Source organism: Colletotrichum scovillei, assembly GCF_011075155.1.
Source record: "Colletotrichum scovillei strain TJNH1 chromosome Unknown Contig00012, whole genome shotgun sequence".
In the NCBI taxonomy this organism is placed as follows: Eukaryota; Fungi; Ascomycota; class Sordariomycetes; order Glomerellales; family Glomerellaceae; genus Colletotrichum; species Colletotrichum scovillei.
This window is the reverse complement of record NW_023336270.1, coordinates 1,405,401-1,421,066: the sequence shown is the minus strand read 5'-3', so window position 1 is coordinate 1,421,066 and position 15,666 is coordinate 1,405,401. Positions and strand designations below refer to the sequence as shown.

Sequence of the window (15,666 nt, the reverse complement as noted above, 5' to 3'; positions counted from 1 at the left end):
TTAAATTAATAAAAGTTTTTATTTCAATTAAAAACTAAGCTATTAATAATAAAACTTTTTCTATTAATATTATAATAACGGTTACTCGTTTTATAAAGGCCCTTAGTATTTAATAAATTAATATATAGTACGTAATTAAGTTATTATGTTATTAAAACTAAACTATATTAATAATAAATAGGGCTATTATAAGGATTATAATAAATAAAAAAGGTATTATTATTAAATTAGGTTAGTTAGAAATAAAGTTTAATAAAATAATAGTATAATATATTAAATAATAACGGCTCGTTAGCCTAGGGTAAAGGGTATTAATAAAAATAATTATTAAAAGTTAAGTAATAAAGTACTTAGTATCTAATAATAATATAATTATTATTAAAAAATTAAAAAGTTAAAAAGTTAGTAATATATAACTTTAAAAAGTTATTAGTAAAGTAATAATAAGTGGCGCTATTATAAATAAATAGCTACGCTTTTATTAATAATTACTTTTAGTAAATTATTATAATAGTTAAAGGCTATTTATATTATTATCTGTTTATTTATTTTACCTCTATTAATTATTCAAGTGTTCTCGATATTAGTTATATAGTATTAATATATAATATTAGTAAATATTCCTATTATTTTATTAGACTATTTTTTTAATTTTCTTTACTTATTTAGCTTTCTTTTTATAAAGTTTATAATTACGGATTAATAGCGATATTAAGTACTTAATATTACTATTTTATAAACTTATTACGCACTTAGCTAAGTTCATAGCCTTTTAAGTAATAAAAGTTTATAATAATATTTAGTAATACTAGAAATACCCTTATTATTATTATTAATAATAATACTAACTTTATTAATATATATTTTTAATTCTTACTTATATATATATATATTATATATTTATTATTTTATTTTTCATTAATATTAAAACCGCTATTATAAGCTATTACTACTAATTCTTTTTAAATATATATAATTAATAATTAAGATATTAAAATAAGCTATTATTAATTTATAGTACTACTTTTATAATAAAAGGTTTAACTCTAAGGTTATAATATTAATTAATATTACTTTTTAAAAAAGAAATTTATAAATATAATTTTAAATAACTAGACTTAAAAAGAAACTTATAATAATTAAGAAAAGAATAGATCGGTATTATTATTATTAAAGTATTAGTTTTATAAAAAGCTTTAATATTAATATTAATATTAAAATAGAAATCGATTTTTAGTATAATTAAGGAATTATATAATTAAGCTTATTAAAAGTAGTTATTTAAAAGGTTAGAGAATTTATAAAGGATAAATTTAAAGGGTAGTTTTTAGTTATTTAAAAGTAATTAGTATAGTTTAACGTATTTATTAGTATTTTAAGTTCGGTTAGTATTAGTAATTACGGCTAGTTATTATTAGTTATAAAGTTTGTTATATACGTAATAGAAACTCGATATTAACTTTAATAAGACTAGTTTGCCTATAGGGTAAAAATAGCCCTTAATAAGGTAGGCCGACCCTAAAGGGATTTATATTATTATAATTATAATAAAAAGTATTAATAAGAGTAATATTTATTATAATATATTTATTTATTTTCTATAAGTTAATATTATAAAAGTAGTATTTATTAAAATAATCTTTTTATAGCTCAGGGTTATTTAATATAATAATTATAAAATTAAAGTTTTAATTATTAAAAAGCCCTAGGGGTTAAAAGTTAATACTTTAGGATTTTAATAAAATATACTTAAAATAAAAAATAATAATAATAATAATAATAATAATAATAATAATAATAATAATAATAATAATAATAATAATAATAATAATAATAATAATAATAATAATAATAATAATAATAATAATAATAATAATAATAATAATAATAATAATAATAATAATAATAATAATAATAATAATAATAATAATAATAATAATAATAATAATAATAATAATAATAATAATAATAATAATAATAATAATAATAATAATAATAATAATAATAATAATAATAATAATAATAATAATAATAATAATAATAATAATAATAATAATAATAATAATAATAATAATAATAATAATAATAATAATAATAATAATAATAATAATAATAATAATAATAATAATAATAATAATAATAAATATATAATATAAATATAAGTTAGTATATATTAAATATTAAAGAGGCTAGTATTATTATTAATAATAATAACGAGGGTATTCTTAATATTATATTATTATAAATTATTATTAATTTAAAAGGTTATAAACTTAAATAAGTATATAAGCTTATAAAATAATAATATTTTATACTTAATATTATTATTAATTCGTAATTATAAACTTTATAAACAAGGAAAATAAAAAAATAAAAAATTATAAGAAATAGTTTAACGAGATAATAGGGTATTTATTAATACTATATATTAATATTATATAATTAATATTAAGAACTATTTAAGTAATTTATAAAAATAAAATTAAAAATTAAATAAAATAAACCTAAATAAAATAAACTTAAATAAATATAAAAATCGATTATAATAAAATTAAGCTTTTAAATATAATTATAATATATATATATATATATATATTTATTTTATAGTTCTATTTTTATAAATTACTCAAGGCGGTTTTTAATATCGGTTACATAGTATTAATATATAGTATTAGTAAATACTCTTACTATCTCGTTAGACTATTTTTATAGTTTTTTTCTAATAAAGTTTATAACTACGGATTAATAATAATATTAAGTATATAGCTACTTTATAAACTTATTACGTACTTAGCTAAGTTTATAGCCCTTTTAAATAACGGCCTTATAATAATAATATTAAAATACCTCGTTATTATTATTAATAATAATACCGATCTTATTAACGTATATTTTAATTTTTATATATATTATATATTCGTTATTTTATTTTATTTATTAAAGTTAAAACCTACTTCCTTATTATTTATTATTATTACTATCGCTATTACTATTTAATTATCTATTTTAAATATACTTTATTAAAATACTAAATTACTAACTTATTAACCCCTAGAGCTTCTTTAATAACTAAAAGTTCGATCCTATAACTATTATATTAAATAACTGAGCTATAAAAAGACCGTTTTAATAAATACTACTTCTATAATATTAATTTATAAAAATAAATAAATATATTATAATAAATATTACCCTTATTAATACTTTTTAATATAATATAGTAATATAAATAAGCCTAAGCTTAATAATATAATTAATAACTTAAAAAGTATAAGCGAGTATATTAAATAGGAGTATTAATAAGGAGAGGCTATTATTAAATAAAATAAAAAGAAAAATAAGAGGTAATATTTAGCTATTAAGAAGGCGATTAATATATTATAGCGGGATTATTAGTATCTTAGACTTAGTTAGTATTAGTAGCCGGCTATTATTAGTTATAAAGTTTATTAAGTAATATACGTAATAAAAACTCAATATTAACCCTCGTAAACTAGCTTACCTATAGGGCAAAAATAGCCCCCAATGAGGCGGGCCGACCCTAAGGGATATGGCGGGCCGACCCTAAAGGGATATATATATATATATATATATATATATATATATATATATAATATATATTCTAAATACGTCCTTAATAAGTATAACTTTATATTAAATAACTACTTTTATATATATTATATATATTATTTATTTTTTAATTTTATTTTTACGAATTGCTCGGGTAGTTCTTAATATTAGTTATATAATATTAATATATAGTATTTATTTATTTTATATTCTATCTTTACTAATCGCTCAAGGTTCTTAATATTAGTTATATAGTATTAATATATAATATTAGTAGATACTCTTATTATCTTAGTAAACTATTTTTTATAATTTTCTTCTACTTTTTTTTAACTTTCCCTCTTATAAAGTTCATAACTATAAATTAATAATAATATTAAGTACTCGATACTATTACTTTATAAGCCTACCGCGCACCTAGCTAAGTTCGCGGCCTTTTTAAGTAATAGTAGCTCATAATAATATCTAATAATACTAAAAATACCCTCGTTACTATCGTTAATAATAATACTAACCTTACTAATATATACTTCTAACTCCTACTCGTACACACATATACTATATATTCGTTATCTCATTTCTTTTATTAATATTAAAAACCGCTATAAATTATTACTACTAATTCCTCTAAATTAATAATTAAAATATTAAGATAAGCTATTATTAACCTATAGCACTACCTCCGTAATAAGAGGTTCGACCCTAAGGCTATAATACTAATTAATATTACCTTTTAAAAAAAAAAAATCTATAAGTACGGCCTTAAATAACTAAACCTAAAAAAAAACCTATAATAGTTAAGAAAAGAGTAAATTAGTATTACTATTATTAGGGTATTAGTTTTATAAAAGAGCTTTAATATCGATATTAATATCGATATTAAAACAGAAATCGATTCCTTAATATAGTTAAGGAATTATATAACTAAGCCTAGGCCGAGGAGTAGTTATTTAAAAAAGTTAGAGAATCTATAAAGGGATAAATTTAAGGAGTAGTTTTTAGCTATTTAAAAAGTAATTAGTATAGTTTAACGTATTCGCTAAGTTAATATAGTAGCTACAGCCGGCTATTATTAGTTATAAAGTTTGTTAAATAATATATATAATAAAAACTTAATATTAACCCTCGTAAACTAGCTTACCCGTAGGGCGAAAATAGCCCTTACTAAGGCAGGCCGACCCTAAAGGGATATAGTATTTATAAATACTCTTATTATCTTATTAAACTATTTTTTATAGTTTTCTTTTACTTTTTTAACTTTCCCTTTTATAAAGTTTATAACTACGGATTAATAAGTTATATATATTTATTTTATATTCTACTTTTACTAGCTACTCGGGCAGTTCTCGATATTGGTTATATAGTATTAATACATAGTATTAATAGATACTCTTACTATCTCGTTAGACTATTTTTTATAATTTTCTTCTACCTTTTTTTAACTTTCCCTCTTGCAAAGTTCATAACCACGGTAAGTTATATATATTATATATAAAATAAAATAAAAACTAAATTAAATTATTAAAAAAAATTATTATATAAAATTTATAATAGGGTAGTATTTAGTTATTGAGCTGTGGTGGTTATATCGGTCTTGTAAGGAATACTGCCGATAAAGTCAGCATATCACTTTAGCTCGTCAGGCTGTAGGCCGTCACGTAGCTATCTGGCACAGTACCGTTGGGGCTTATGACGGGTGGTTGGGGTTCTGTAGGCGTATTGCAGCGCCGGATCAATATCAAGGATGACAGAGAAAAAAAGCAATAACGTCTATTGGGAGGCGGCTCACGAGAAACTGCGGAAGCTCGTATATAAGCTCCAAGGATGCGTGGTTCTTGAATGAGCGCCAGTTGACAACGATCTCGTTCTTGCCCTCCAGCTTGACCTCAATGACATCGACGTACTGGTTGTGGCGAGGCTGCTCCTTGACAATGATCGAATCATGTTGTTTTTCCCATCTCCATGGGCAATTTGTGGAGAAGCGGAGTTACAACGCAGGCGTTGGCCTTCTTAAAGTTAAGCACAGTGATGGTGTCTTGTCTTCAATAGCGGTCATGCCGTATAGCAACACATCTTCAACCTGCTCGTTCATCAGATCAATTTCTCATCCAAAGTCTGGTACGTAACGTTCCTCACTCGGATAAACTGAAGATCGAAACAGGAATCTCACCGGTACCTCCGGCTGAGCACCAACTCATGATGGTAGCGTAAGGTGTTGACGGAAGGTAGAATAACTGGAGATTCTCAAGGAGAAGGAGGCCCAGCTGGCTGCGATGGGGCGAAATGCTGAATGAGGACAACCTCCCGAGCTATGCCAAGTCCAAGTAGTCCGTACTAAGCTAAATTTAGCCCGTACTTAGATATAGCTTTATATAACTAAAATCTATTTTATTCTTATTACGTAGCTAGAAAATTGATTAATATATTATAATAATATTATTAAACTCTCACGTTTAATTAATATTTATAATTATAATTAGTTCTTATTATTTATAAAGTTTATCATATATTAAAACCTCGATACTAATCTAAATAAAATTAGTTTAATTATATTATTTATTAAAATACTCTACTTTCATTAGCTATTTAGGTAGTTCTTAAATCTCTTTATATATTATATTAATATATAATATTAATAAATACTCTTATTATTTAAATAAATTATTAATAAATATACTCACAAGGGCAAAGTTCGTTAGTAAAGAAGCGGGCAAGACTTTATAAAATAAGGCTAGACTATATTATAATAAATAATTAAATAAAATAAAAGTATTCTTATTAAACTAGTTTAGTTAAAAATAAAATAAGTTATTATAAAAATAACGTTTTATTTAATAATAATTATTTTTAATAACCTATTTTTAGAACTATAGATTATTTAAATATTAATATAATTATAATATTAATATATAGTATTAATAAATACCCTTATAATCTTATTAAACTATTTTTATATTTTTTATAACTATATATTAATAGCTAAATTAAATATATATAAAATATAAAATATTATTAGTTTATTAGTCTTTAAACTAAACATTAATAATTTTCAATAGTCTTTTTTATTAAAATATACTCTAATAATACGACTATTATAATTATTTAACTTTATAGTATTGTAGTCAGAGCCCTTAATATAATTAAGGGCGAAATAAGACTCTTTATTAAACGTGGAATCTCTAAGAGGAGATTGGACGTTCCCCCATGCGGCTCTGCTAAACCTGATGCCTCAGGCCACAGCCGCCGATACTACGCCCCGGCCTGCACTTAGAACCATTACCATGCACCTCATTCGGTAACTTCGTAATCATCGACGCGCCATTGGCAGTCCAAACCCGTCCTATATTACGACCTTCACGGCCATACACTCATTCCAATCTCGAACGCGATTCTTTCCCCGGCCCAGAAGCAATCGAATTGATTTGGATCCATCGCCATGTCGACCCGTCAAGCGGCACTGTGAGCACCAACCCCGAAGCTGTCGAAGATGGACGACCCAGATTGGGCGGAGCCGTTATGCTGATAGTCATCACGACAGGTCGCTGTACCGGCGTTCGCTGAAGTTGGCTCTAGACTGGGCTGTTCATCGCCACCTCTGGAGAGGCCAAGCTTTGTACATCCGCTCGTTGTTCGAGGCCAACCGATCTGTGACGGACTCCAGACAGAAGAGAGTGAGTAATGCGCTCGGCAGACGTCGCAAATCAAACGAGCAACGACTGCTGACCTGAGCCTTCGCAGGAACTTTTGGCTCAGACAGAGAAATTGTTGTCGAAATGGAAGCACCCAGAGCCCTACGTGCATCCGACAGCACCCGGCGGTATGTCGTAATCTCTCCCCGACAAATGACAGCACTTCACGCATGGCGCAGACGATGCTAATAACGACTGCACAGGTTCCAAATTCGAGCGCAACCTCCGAGCACCTATCCTTGACCGTAAGTCCCCAATGTGGCGGACATTGCATCGATACATTCTGACAAAAACATAGCGCCACCCCCATTGAAATTCTAAGCAGCTAGCAAAGGCGTGGAAGGGAGAAAGACTGGGATCACACCGTACCCGACGTTTGGACTGCATAACATAGAAATGCAACCATGTGGAAGCTTCAGAATGCTATTTCGACAACACTGTGTCGGGGACTATGGACCGGGACACTTGATGCACAACTCTTACATACAAGCCCGGGATGGCTGATCCAAGCCAAGCGGAGGCTCACGCGCACGCAGTTCAGCTCACAAGCATAGCTTTCCCCCAGTCTCTCTATAAGTCTGTATAATACAACACCATCACCCGATTACAATAGCTTCAAGTCTTCATACCGCAACGAGTCGTGTGAGCGGCATCACGAACCTAATGGTCCTACCGACTGAGTCCCCCCTTTTGTTCTATTACACAAGAGGCAACACCCGAAAGTTCAAGGAGGGATATGCCTTGTTGACCAGCTTTGAGAATAGTAGCAATATGGACACGCTGTATACCATATATGCGTGTTTCTGTCCAATATTAGACTTCGCAGACAGTCGACAAATGGCGAAACGCAAAACGCAAACCGATCAGTTCTGAGTCAGTTTACAAATAGCGTTGCAATCAACCCAATGTGCAAAACATGATCTTCAAAAGGTATTCTCATTCGTAACCATAGCTTCCTGCCGTGGTATTATTGTACAACCCAAACGTGAAAATCAACCGTGAACCCTGAACCGTGACCCCGATGTCATGACAACCCAAAGCAGCCGACCAGCACGAAAAAAACCCAAAACCGACACCCGTTTACAACTCTTGGCTCTGGTTCTTGCCAGTCTTGCCAGTCTTCTTGGGCAGCAAGTCTTGAAGTATCGTTAGCGATTGCAAAGCAGGACCGAAGATGGGAGGTCAACTTACTCTGGTGAATGTTGGGCAGAACACCACCCTGGGCGATCGTGACGTGACCGAGAAGCTTGTTCAACTCCTCATCGTTGCGGATGGCGAGCTGAAGATGACGGGGAATGATACGGGTCTTCTTGTTGTCGCGAGCGGCGTTGCCAGCCAGCTCGAGAATCTCAGCGGCGAGGTACTCAAGGACTGCGGCGAGGTAGACGGGGGCGCCGGCACCGACACGCTGAGCGTAGTTGCCCTTGCGGAGCAGACGGTGAACACGACCAACGGGGAATGCGAGACCGGCCTTGGAGGAACGACTGGAGGATACAAGGTCAGTGGATGAAGCTTCAGCTCGGATCGGAGAACATCGAATCATAGAATAAATGCGGCCTTTTTTGTAAAGCTTCAAGTGAGAGGGAGCAACTTACGATTGCGCGTTCTTGGAACCGCTGGCCTTTCCGCCGGACTTTCCGCCTCCAGTCATTGTGAATTTGGGATTTGGGGTTGGGTTGTATGAAGAAGTTGGGTATTGAGGTAGACGCGTAAAAAGCGACTTGGCTGAAGGCTGGCTTTGAGTTGTGGATGGAAAAGTGAGATGAAGATGGAAGAAAGGGCGTTGATGGTGGGGAGTGAAGAAGTTAAGTAGTTTTCGCGTTAGAGGAGCTCGATCACGGATCACCAACGCGCGATTTAGCGCTAAGCCTAAACCAGAAATTCGATGTTGTGGTAGACTGGTGCAGGCAGGTGCGGTGCATCATTTTTCTGGGCCCGGGCTAGAAGACGGGTACGTACCTCTTATCAGTCCTGCTGTCGCCCACAGCAGTACCGCCTCTTTGGTGGCCGCAAGCTATAGATAAGCCTTAAGGTGGGCTGCCAGCCTGCCAGACGCGACTTCCATTCCATCCATGACAAAGACTCGCAAAAGCAAGGTAGCAATTGCGTCCAGATGCGATCAATGCAAGGAAATAAAACCCCCCGCGGTCCCGCTCCTCTTTCCACAAGCAGTGCCGGGACCTGCCCACGTCCCCTTCCCCCTTCTTAACTTTTTTTTTTTTTTTTAAATCCATTTCCACTTTCTGCATTTTCCCCCCTTCCGCGCAGCATTTTGGTTTTCGAATTATCTTACTGGCTAGGAGAAGCGGTCATCCAGCCACGTCTTGATCACCTTCTCTTACCTACCTATCAACCACCTTTCCCCTCGGCCTTATTATTTCTTGGACGAACCGCCACAACGAAATCAGTTGGGCACCTTACAGCTTATCGGACTGATGCGAAGCACTTTGTTTTTCTCTTTACTTTTATTCTTGATGATGCCGTGTGTTGTACAAGGTAATGCACCACAATATTCCATATTTCCCCCTCTCTTCCCCCACGTATGGCTCCAACCGATGTTTTCATCCCCAGAACAAAAGGAGCCTGAATTTCAATTCGAAATGTGATCTCTCGGAGAAGAGAATCGTCTTTTACGAGTTTAACATTCAGCAGAGGTCACCCCGAGGCATATTTACCAACCATGCTCGAACTTTGACGAACTTGTCTATTTTTAAATGAAGGACAAATGGGTTGCATCTCAACCACTTTACGCGATTTGTATGCTTCGCTATCTAGTGACATTTCGACCCCATATGACTTGCATTCAAATGGATCTCAGATCTACCGGAACCCGCTGTATAGCACGAACAGAGTCCGATACGTATGGTGCGAGCTCATGTGAAGAAGCCTATTGAGACCCAGGAACCTGGGCCTCACATGGTCCATCGTTCGGCTCCATCCCATATCGGGTCCGGAGAAATCTTCAAATCGACTGCCCCGCGTTCTGTTTGACCCCGTCGTAATCGAGGACAGAGCTTCATGGAGTGCCTGATACAGCGACCCCTGCATGCCACTCGTGGTGTTTCTACGGCAAACGGGCCCAGCCATGTAATGACATGGAGTGGAGGGGTCCCGATATGTACTGCAGAGCCCACCGCGTTACCTTCGATCGCGTTTCCACTGGGGGCCGCTGAATAGCGGACAGTGTTTCTCCTGCTAGATACACCATCCTGCAGGCCAGGTACTCCACGTCCAAGACCGCGAGCTCACGGGCATGCTTCCTTCATCTAGGGGTCGTTCTACCTGAGATCACAGGCGTGTATGGATCGCAATGAGCAGAGAATGTCACGGAGCCGCCCCGTCAATTCCCATAGAGCCATGCGGGCCTAGGCCCAAAAGAGACAGAAAGTCCAGGCACTGGCTACCTTAGCCGCACCCACCAGTCGCAAGACGCAAGCTGCAATCAACGCGTCGAAGAGGGTGCAGATTTCCTCAAACCCAAAGACTGCTCTCAGTGTCACACGTTCCACTGAATAATACAAGCGAGAAGTAGTTGCAGCGCGCAGTGTGTAAAAAGTCATGCTGCCTTCGTCCAGAGTCCTTAGCAACGTCGGGCAGAGTGGACCAGGTAGGCACATATTGAAATCTCCGAATGAGGCGACTCGGCGGCTCATTGGCATGACGACCCGAACATTCTCTGCGGACTGCTACAAGCCTTCTGCTCTCGACTTGCTATGGATACGGGTGTTGTAGAGATGCTATGTGACGCCTGTTGAACCTTAACCATCACTTCTTTCCGCACCGGTAGTCTTGAGGCGGCAGACGCCGTAGCCGATGGGTTCGCTGCAAGAGTGATACACATGTGATGTTGTAGCTTTGCAAACATCTCTGATCTGGCTTGTGGACTTTTCTTTAGCTTCTACGAGTCGCCAGTCGTCTTGGGCGGTACGGTGTATCAGTGAGTAAGTACGTGACCTGTTAGCTTTGCCTGACCGGGAGATTGTTGGTTGGCCTGTAATGGGACGCTGCTATTGGTGGGAGCCTGTTCTGGCAGTCTCGAATATCCCCTGCCTGCCAGCTCCATGATACGCGAATTAAAAAAAAAAAAAAAGATACATTGAGCGTCACGTATTTATTTTTTAGCGCGAACGCGTGAGTACCCCAGTTCGTTAGCCGCTCTCATGGGCGGTGGTTACGGATCCTCCATCTCTGGGCCCACCTACCCAGCTCTCAGCCAACCAAGATAGCCGATTCCCATTTTACCAGGCAAGGCCACACCAGCGCACGCCCCTGGCACCAGTCGTAAGGCCCCGGTGTGCCACTGATACTGACCACCCACCTGAGCCACCCCTCCCCAAAATCACTCTGTCCTCGCATCAAATCAGTAACGCCGCAGAAGCCCGTCGCGTCCAGCTACAAAAACCCAGCCCACCCCCCCAAACTTCTTCCTGCCACATCAACTCTTCCTCACTCCATCATCCAGCTTCATCCACGGTCGCCAGTCGCAATCCATCTCAACCAACTTACTCACGTACTCATTTTTCACCTTCACTAATCCAAACCGCAAAAATGCCCCCCAAGGCCGCCGACAAGAAGCCCGCCTCCAAGGCCCCTGCCACTGCCTCCAAGGCCCCCGAGAAGAAGGATGCCGGCAAGAAGACCGCCGCCTCTGGCGACAAGAAGAAGCGCACCAAGTCTCGCAAGGAGACCTACTCCTCCTACATCTACAAGGGTGAGTGGCGCCAACACTTCGCGTTCTTTGGCGCGTCGCGTCATTACGCGACACTACGCACCCGACATATTCTGACATGGTACTTTCAGTCCTGAAGCAGGTCCACCCCGACACTGGTATCTCCAACCGCGCCATGTCTATCCTCAACTCCTTCGTCAACGGTAAGCCTATATCACTCCAAATGCCTGCATGCATCGTTTCTAACGCGTCACACAGACATCTTCGAGCGCGTCGCCTCCGAGGCTTCCAAGCTTGCTGCCTACAACAAGAAGTCCACCATCTCCTCTCGCGAGATCCAGACCTCGTATGTCATCTATCCATGCCTGAAAACCGAACCAGCTAACCACTCCAATAGTGTTCGCCTCATCCTGCCCGGTGAGCTGGCCAAGCACGCTGTCTCGGAAGGCACCAAGGCCGTTACCAAGTACTCTTCTTCCACGAAATAAGGGTGCTTGTACTGCTTTTCTTTTCGGGCATTGGATTTTACTTGGCATTTGGGTGTCATGATGAGACCTGCCAAGGTTACCAATATCCTTGGGGTCTCTTAATGCGTTACGGATGGTTTGCTTTTTTGGGGGCAATGTCTTCACGGTCAAACGGGGTTCGCGGGTTGTACAATACACCTTGAGAATAGGGTTTTCGGACGAATGAAATCGTACACATGAACATCAACACAAGGCCTACTTTACTGCAAACGTGCCCCGGTGCACGCACCTGCTAAACTATGAATCCAGCACCCCCGGCTTCTTAGGAGCATCTTCAGCAAAGCAGCTTATAGCGGGCTGTCTTGGGCACGACATTGAACGCGCTGTTCCGTAAAGACACCGGCACCGGGATGTCCGTCGAAGCGTGTTATCCCAGCCCGGCCTTGCTACGCTTGACAACATGGGCGACAGGCTGCAGAATGCCTTTGTTGTTAATCGCGCCTAGCGCCGTACCGCTACTCCAGCCCATTTTTTCGAGCATCGCACGACCTTTATTTTCCTGGCTCAACTCAGGCGCGGAACCCCCGACGACCTCTCCATCCCGATAGGCGACGCCCGCGTGTCCACCACCGCCTCCCCTACGAGCCGATTGCCTCTGTACGGCAGCCCGCACTGCCGTATCGTTGCGAGGGAAGTATTTGCGGCCGACCCGAGCAATGGCTACATCGAAGATCTCATCGGCAAACTTGGCGGTCCTGAAAGTGCGGTGGAGCATGGGTCGCCTTTGGTCACCGGAACCTGTGGACTTGGACTTGATGTTGAATTTGCTGGCTAGTTCGTGAATCACCTTGCGAGCATGGTTGTCCATGGGCGGTAGAGTAAGACTGTGGTAACAAGTCAGCCTCCAATACCTTGAGTGCACTCAAAGTGTATGAAACTTACCTAGGTTGAGTGCCCAAGAGGAATGTTCTTAGCTCATCGGCGATTTGTTCAAGCCCCATCCCGTGGGGATATTTGACTCTGAGATCTTCCGGGTTGGCATGTTTACCCAATAATCCCATACTACGCATGGCCTGGCGTTCTTTCTTCCTCTCGGCCTTTTTCAAGCGATCGTTCTTCCACGCAGCTTGCATCTTGCCCTCTAGCTCTGAGTCCGAAATGTCAAACACGGGAACCTTGCCTCTGGCACCCTTGCTCTTCTTAGGCTTCAACGCTGGGCGGCTCCAGTCCATGAAGTCGAAATCGTCGATCTCATTCGCAAATCTATCTGCTGCTGATCTGAAGATGTCGTCATCGTCTTGGTCGCTTGAATCCGAGGGCGGCGATGCGTCTTCAGCAAGAGATTGCTCAAGTGATGCCAGGTAGGAAACGTCCGTCTCAAAAATTCCCATCAGTGCATGATCATCTTGTATGACTTTGCCCCTTTCGGATCGCCTCTGTGCAGTATGGACAGGTTTCTTGTCGCTTTCCTTAGGCGCTTTCCCAATCCCTGCAGTCGTATGTTCCGATTCACTGTTGACGCCTGATACATCCTCGGCCTTGCTCGTGGCTACGACGGTCTGGAACGAGTCATCGATGCCTTCAGACTCACTCAAAGAGCCGCCTATGTCACGGCGAGAATAGGCTTTCGCAGGTACCAGGGCTTCGTCTTCACCGTACTCCCTCATGTTGGCAATATAGTCAGCAACCAATTCGTCTTCCTCCTGTCGCTTTAAGTCTTTGGCGGCATTTCGACGAGATTTCTGTGTAGAGCTTCCGGCAGTCTTCATAGGCAGATCCCTGCTGCTGTCTTTGTTTGATTTGACGGTCTTTTCCAGGACGTTGATCTCGGTAGAGATGCCGCCCAGGTTGAAACTCTTTAGCTTTGATTTGGCCTTGGACTTCGAACCTTGCTTGTCTCTGGGAACATTGTTGCGACCTCTGAACAGAATGACTTCTTCGCTAGAGTTGGACGGCGTAGGCGATGGAGAACGAGTCGGAGTTCGATCGACAAATGCGTCAAGCCGTTGAGTCTCTCCCACGACGTCGAAGAAGAAGGGAAGAGGTGATGCTGTGTTTTGAGTGACGGGAGCCTCAACGCCAGTGATGTCTTCCGCTCCGGACATCGTAGCCTTCTCTGCCTCGCGTGGGTCTGGAGAGATATCCGTTGTTTCGGCGGCAACATCGACCGGCATCGCCTCGTGGATGTAGGCATCGATAAGCGAAAAAGCAGGTCCAGGTTCGTGGGAAGGTGTGTCGGCAGCAGCTTGGCCATCGATGATGTTCTGTCCTTCGATTTCCGCTTGAAGTCTGATTGTAGAATTCCCCTCGTCAATCTGCAAGATGCTCTCTAGTTGTTTGAGAGGCTCTGCAGCTCCAGTATTGATAAAGGCAACCGGCCTATGGCGTAGTTTGGAATCACTGCTCCAGGGTGAGGAACGATGAGCGGTGCTGCGGGCTTCGTCTTGCAATGTAAATCCTGCTGCGAACCCGATTAACTTGCATGCCATCGATGAGAGGTGCTGCCCGAGACGGGTCTCGATCAAAATGGCATATACTGACCGGCTGGGCTCATCGCAGGAATGAAACTGGGTGCATGCCGCTCTGTACCACCGGGAGGGCGAAGCCGAGGGGCATTGCGTGGTGGCGCACGAGCGCCACCCCTTTTTCCACCGCGCGGCATCGCTGCCCACGCGACGAAGAATGTTCAATGGAAGTGCCGTCTATGTCTTGTCTGGGTGTAAAGGAGTAGTTTCTGTCAACTGGATGTGTGGTTGTGGGAGCTTTGACACCTTCTGCTGAGGTCAGAAATATGCTCAGTGTGTGGTAAGCCAGCCCAAAAAAAAAACCTTCTATTATGCGTACCTCTACTCCATATTCCGTCCCTCTGGAAGCACAATGCGGAGTAGGCACCGGGGGCGAGGTAACTTAGCTTAGATGCTTACCTATGCATACTTGGGGAAGAGCCGTAATTGATACCTTAGGTTTGTTGGTTGATTACATCAGGCAATTGCTGAATCTTGTTGCATCTGTTATCGATAAGAAACGCTCGGACGGAGCACAGATCACCTCATGAAAGGCAAGGTACCTTATCCATAGAAGTACTGTAGATATTGTTTCGATTCAGATACTTAGGCAAAATCCGGAGCCTTCCGGTAATAACGGCTTCGCACCTCAAGTACTCTATACTTCCAGCACTAGTCGCCGATCAAAAGAGGACCTGGGCCGCTGTCCCCTCACCACGTAACGTGGGGCAGCAAATCTACCTACAGATACAGGCTGCCTAGGTATG

At 38.7% G+C, this 15,666-nt stretch overlaps 4 protein-coding genes across 4 annotated transcripts; 2 read left to right on the top strand and 2 right to left on the bottom strand.

Moving 5' to 3' along the window:
* Positions 1–6,863: 6,863 nt before the first annotated feature.
* On the top strand, positions 6,864–7,959 carry HER10_EVM0007704 (complex 1 protein). Its single transcript, XM_035477250.1, has 5 exons — positions 6,864–7,029; positions 7,109–7,241; positions 7,309–7,387; positions 7,463–7,504; positions 7,558–7,959. Exons 1-5 carry the CDS (start codon positions 7,007–7,009, stop codon positions 7,578–7,580), a joined length of 300 nt encoding a protein of 99 aa, XP_035326239.1. The 5' UTR covers positions 6,864–7,006; the 3' UTR covers positions 7,581–7,959.
* A 14-nt stretch (positions 7,960–7,973) lies between these two features.
* HER10_EVM0011869 (histone h2a) lies at positions 7,974–9,324 on the bottom strand. Its single transcript, XM_035481283.1, has 3 exons — positions 8,855–9,324; positions 8,451–8,743; positions 7,974–8,395 (listed from the first exon to the last, which is right to left on the bottom strand). The coding sequence occupies exons 1-3, from the start codon at positions 8,908–8,910 to the stop codon at positions 8,340–8,342; spliced, it is 405 nt and encodes a 134-aa protein (XP_035326357.1). The 5' UTR covers positions 8,911–9,324; the 3' UTR covers positions 7,974–8,339.
* A 2,350-nt stretch (positions 9,325–11,674) lies between these two features.
* Positions 11,675–12,642, top strand: HER10_EVM0004278 (histone H2B). Its single transcript, XM_035473928.1, has 4 exons — positions 11,675–11,970; positions 12,060–12,131; positions 12,187–12,274; positions 12,326–12,642. The coding sequence occupies exons 1-4, from the start codon at positions 11,808–11,810 to the stop codon at positions 12,414–12,416; spliced, it is 414 nt and encodes a 137-aa protein (XP_035326146.1). The 5' UTR covers positions 11,675–11,807; the 3' UTR covers positions 12,417–12,642.
* HER10_EVM0002862 (G-patch domain-containing protein) lies at positions 12,619–15,219 on the bottom strand. Its single transcript, XM_035482911.1, has 3 exons — positions 14,937–15,219; positions 13,338–14,856; positions 12,619–13,279 (listed from the first exon to the last, which is right to left on the bottom strand). Exons 1-3 carry the CDS (start codon positions 15,055–15,057, stop codon positions 12,823–12,825), a joined length of 2,097 nt encoding a protein of 698 aa, XP_035326103.1. The 5' UTR covers positions 15,058–15,219; the 3' UTR covers positions 12,619–12,822.
* Between the last annotated feature and the right edge of the window lie 447 nt (positions 15,220–15,666).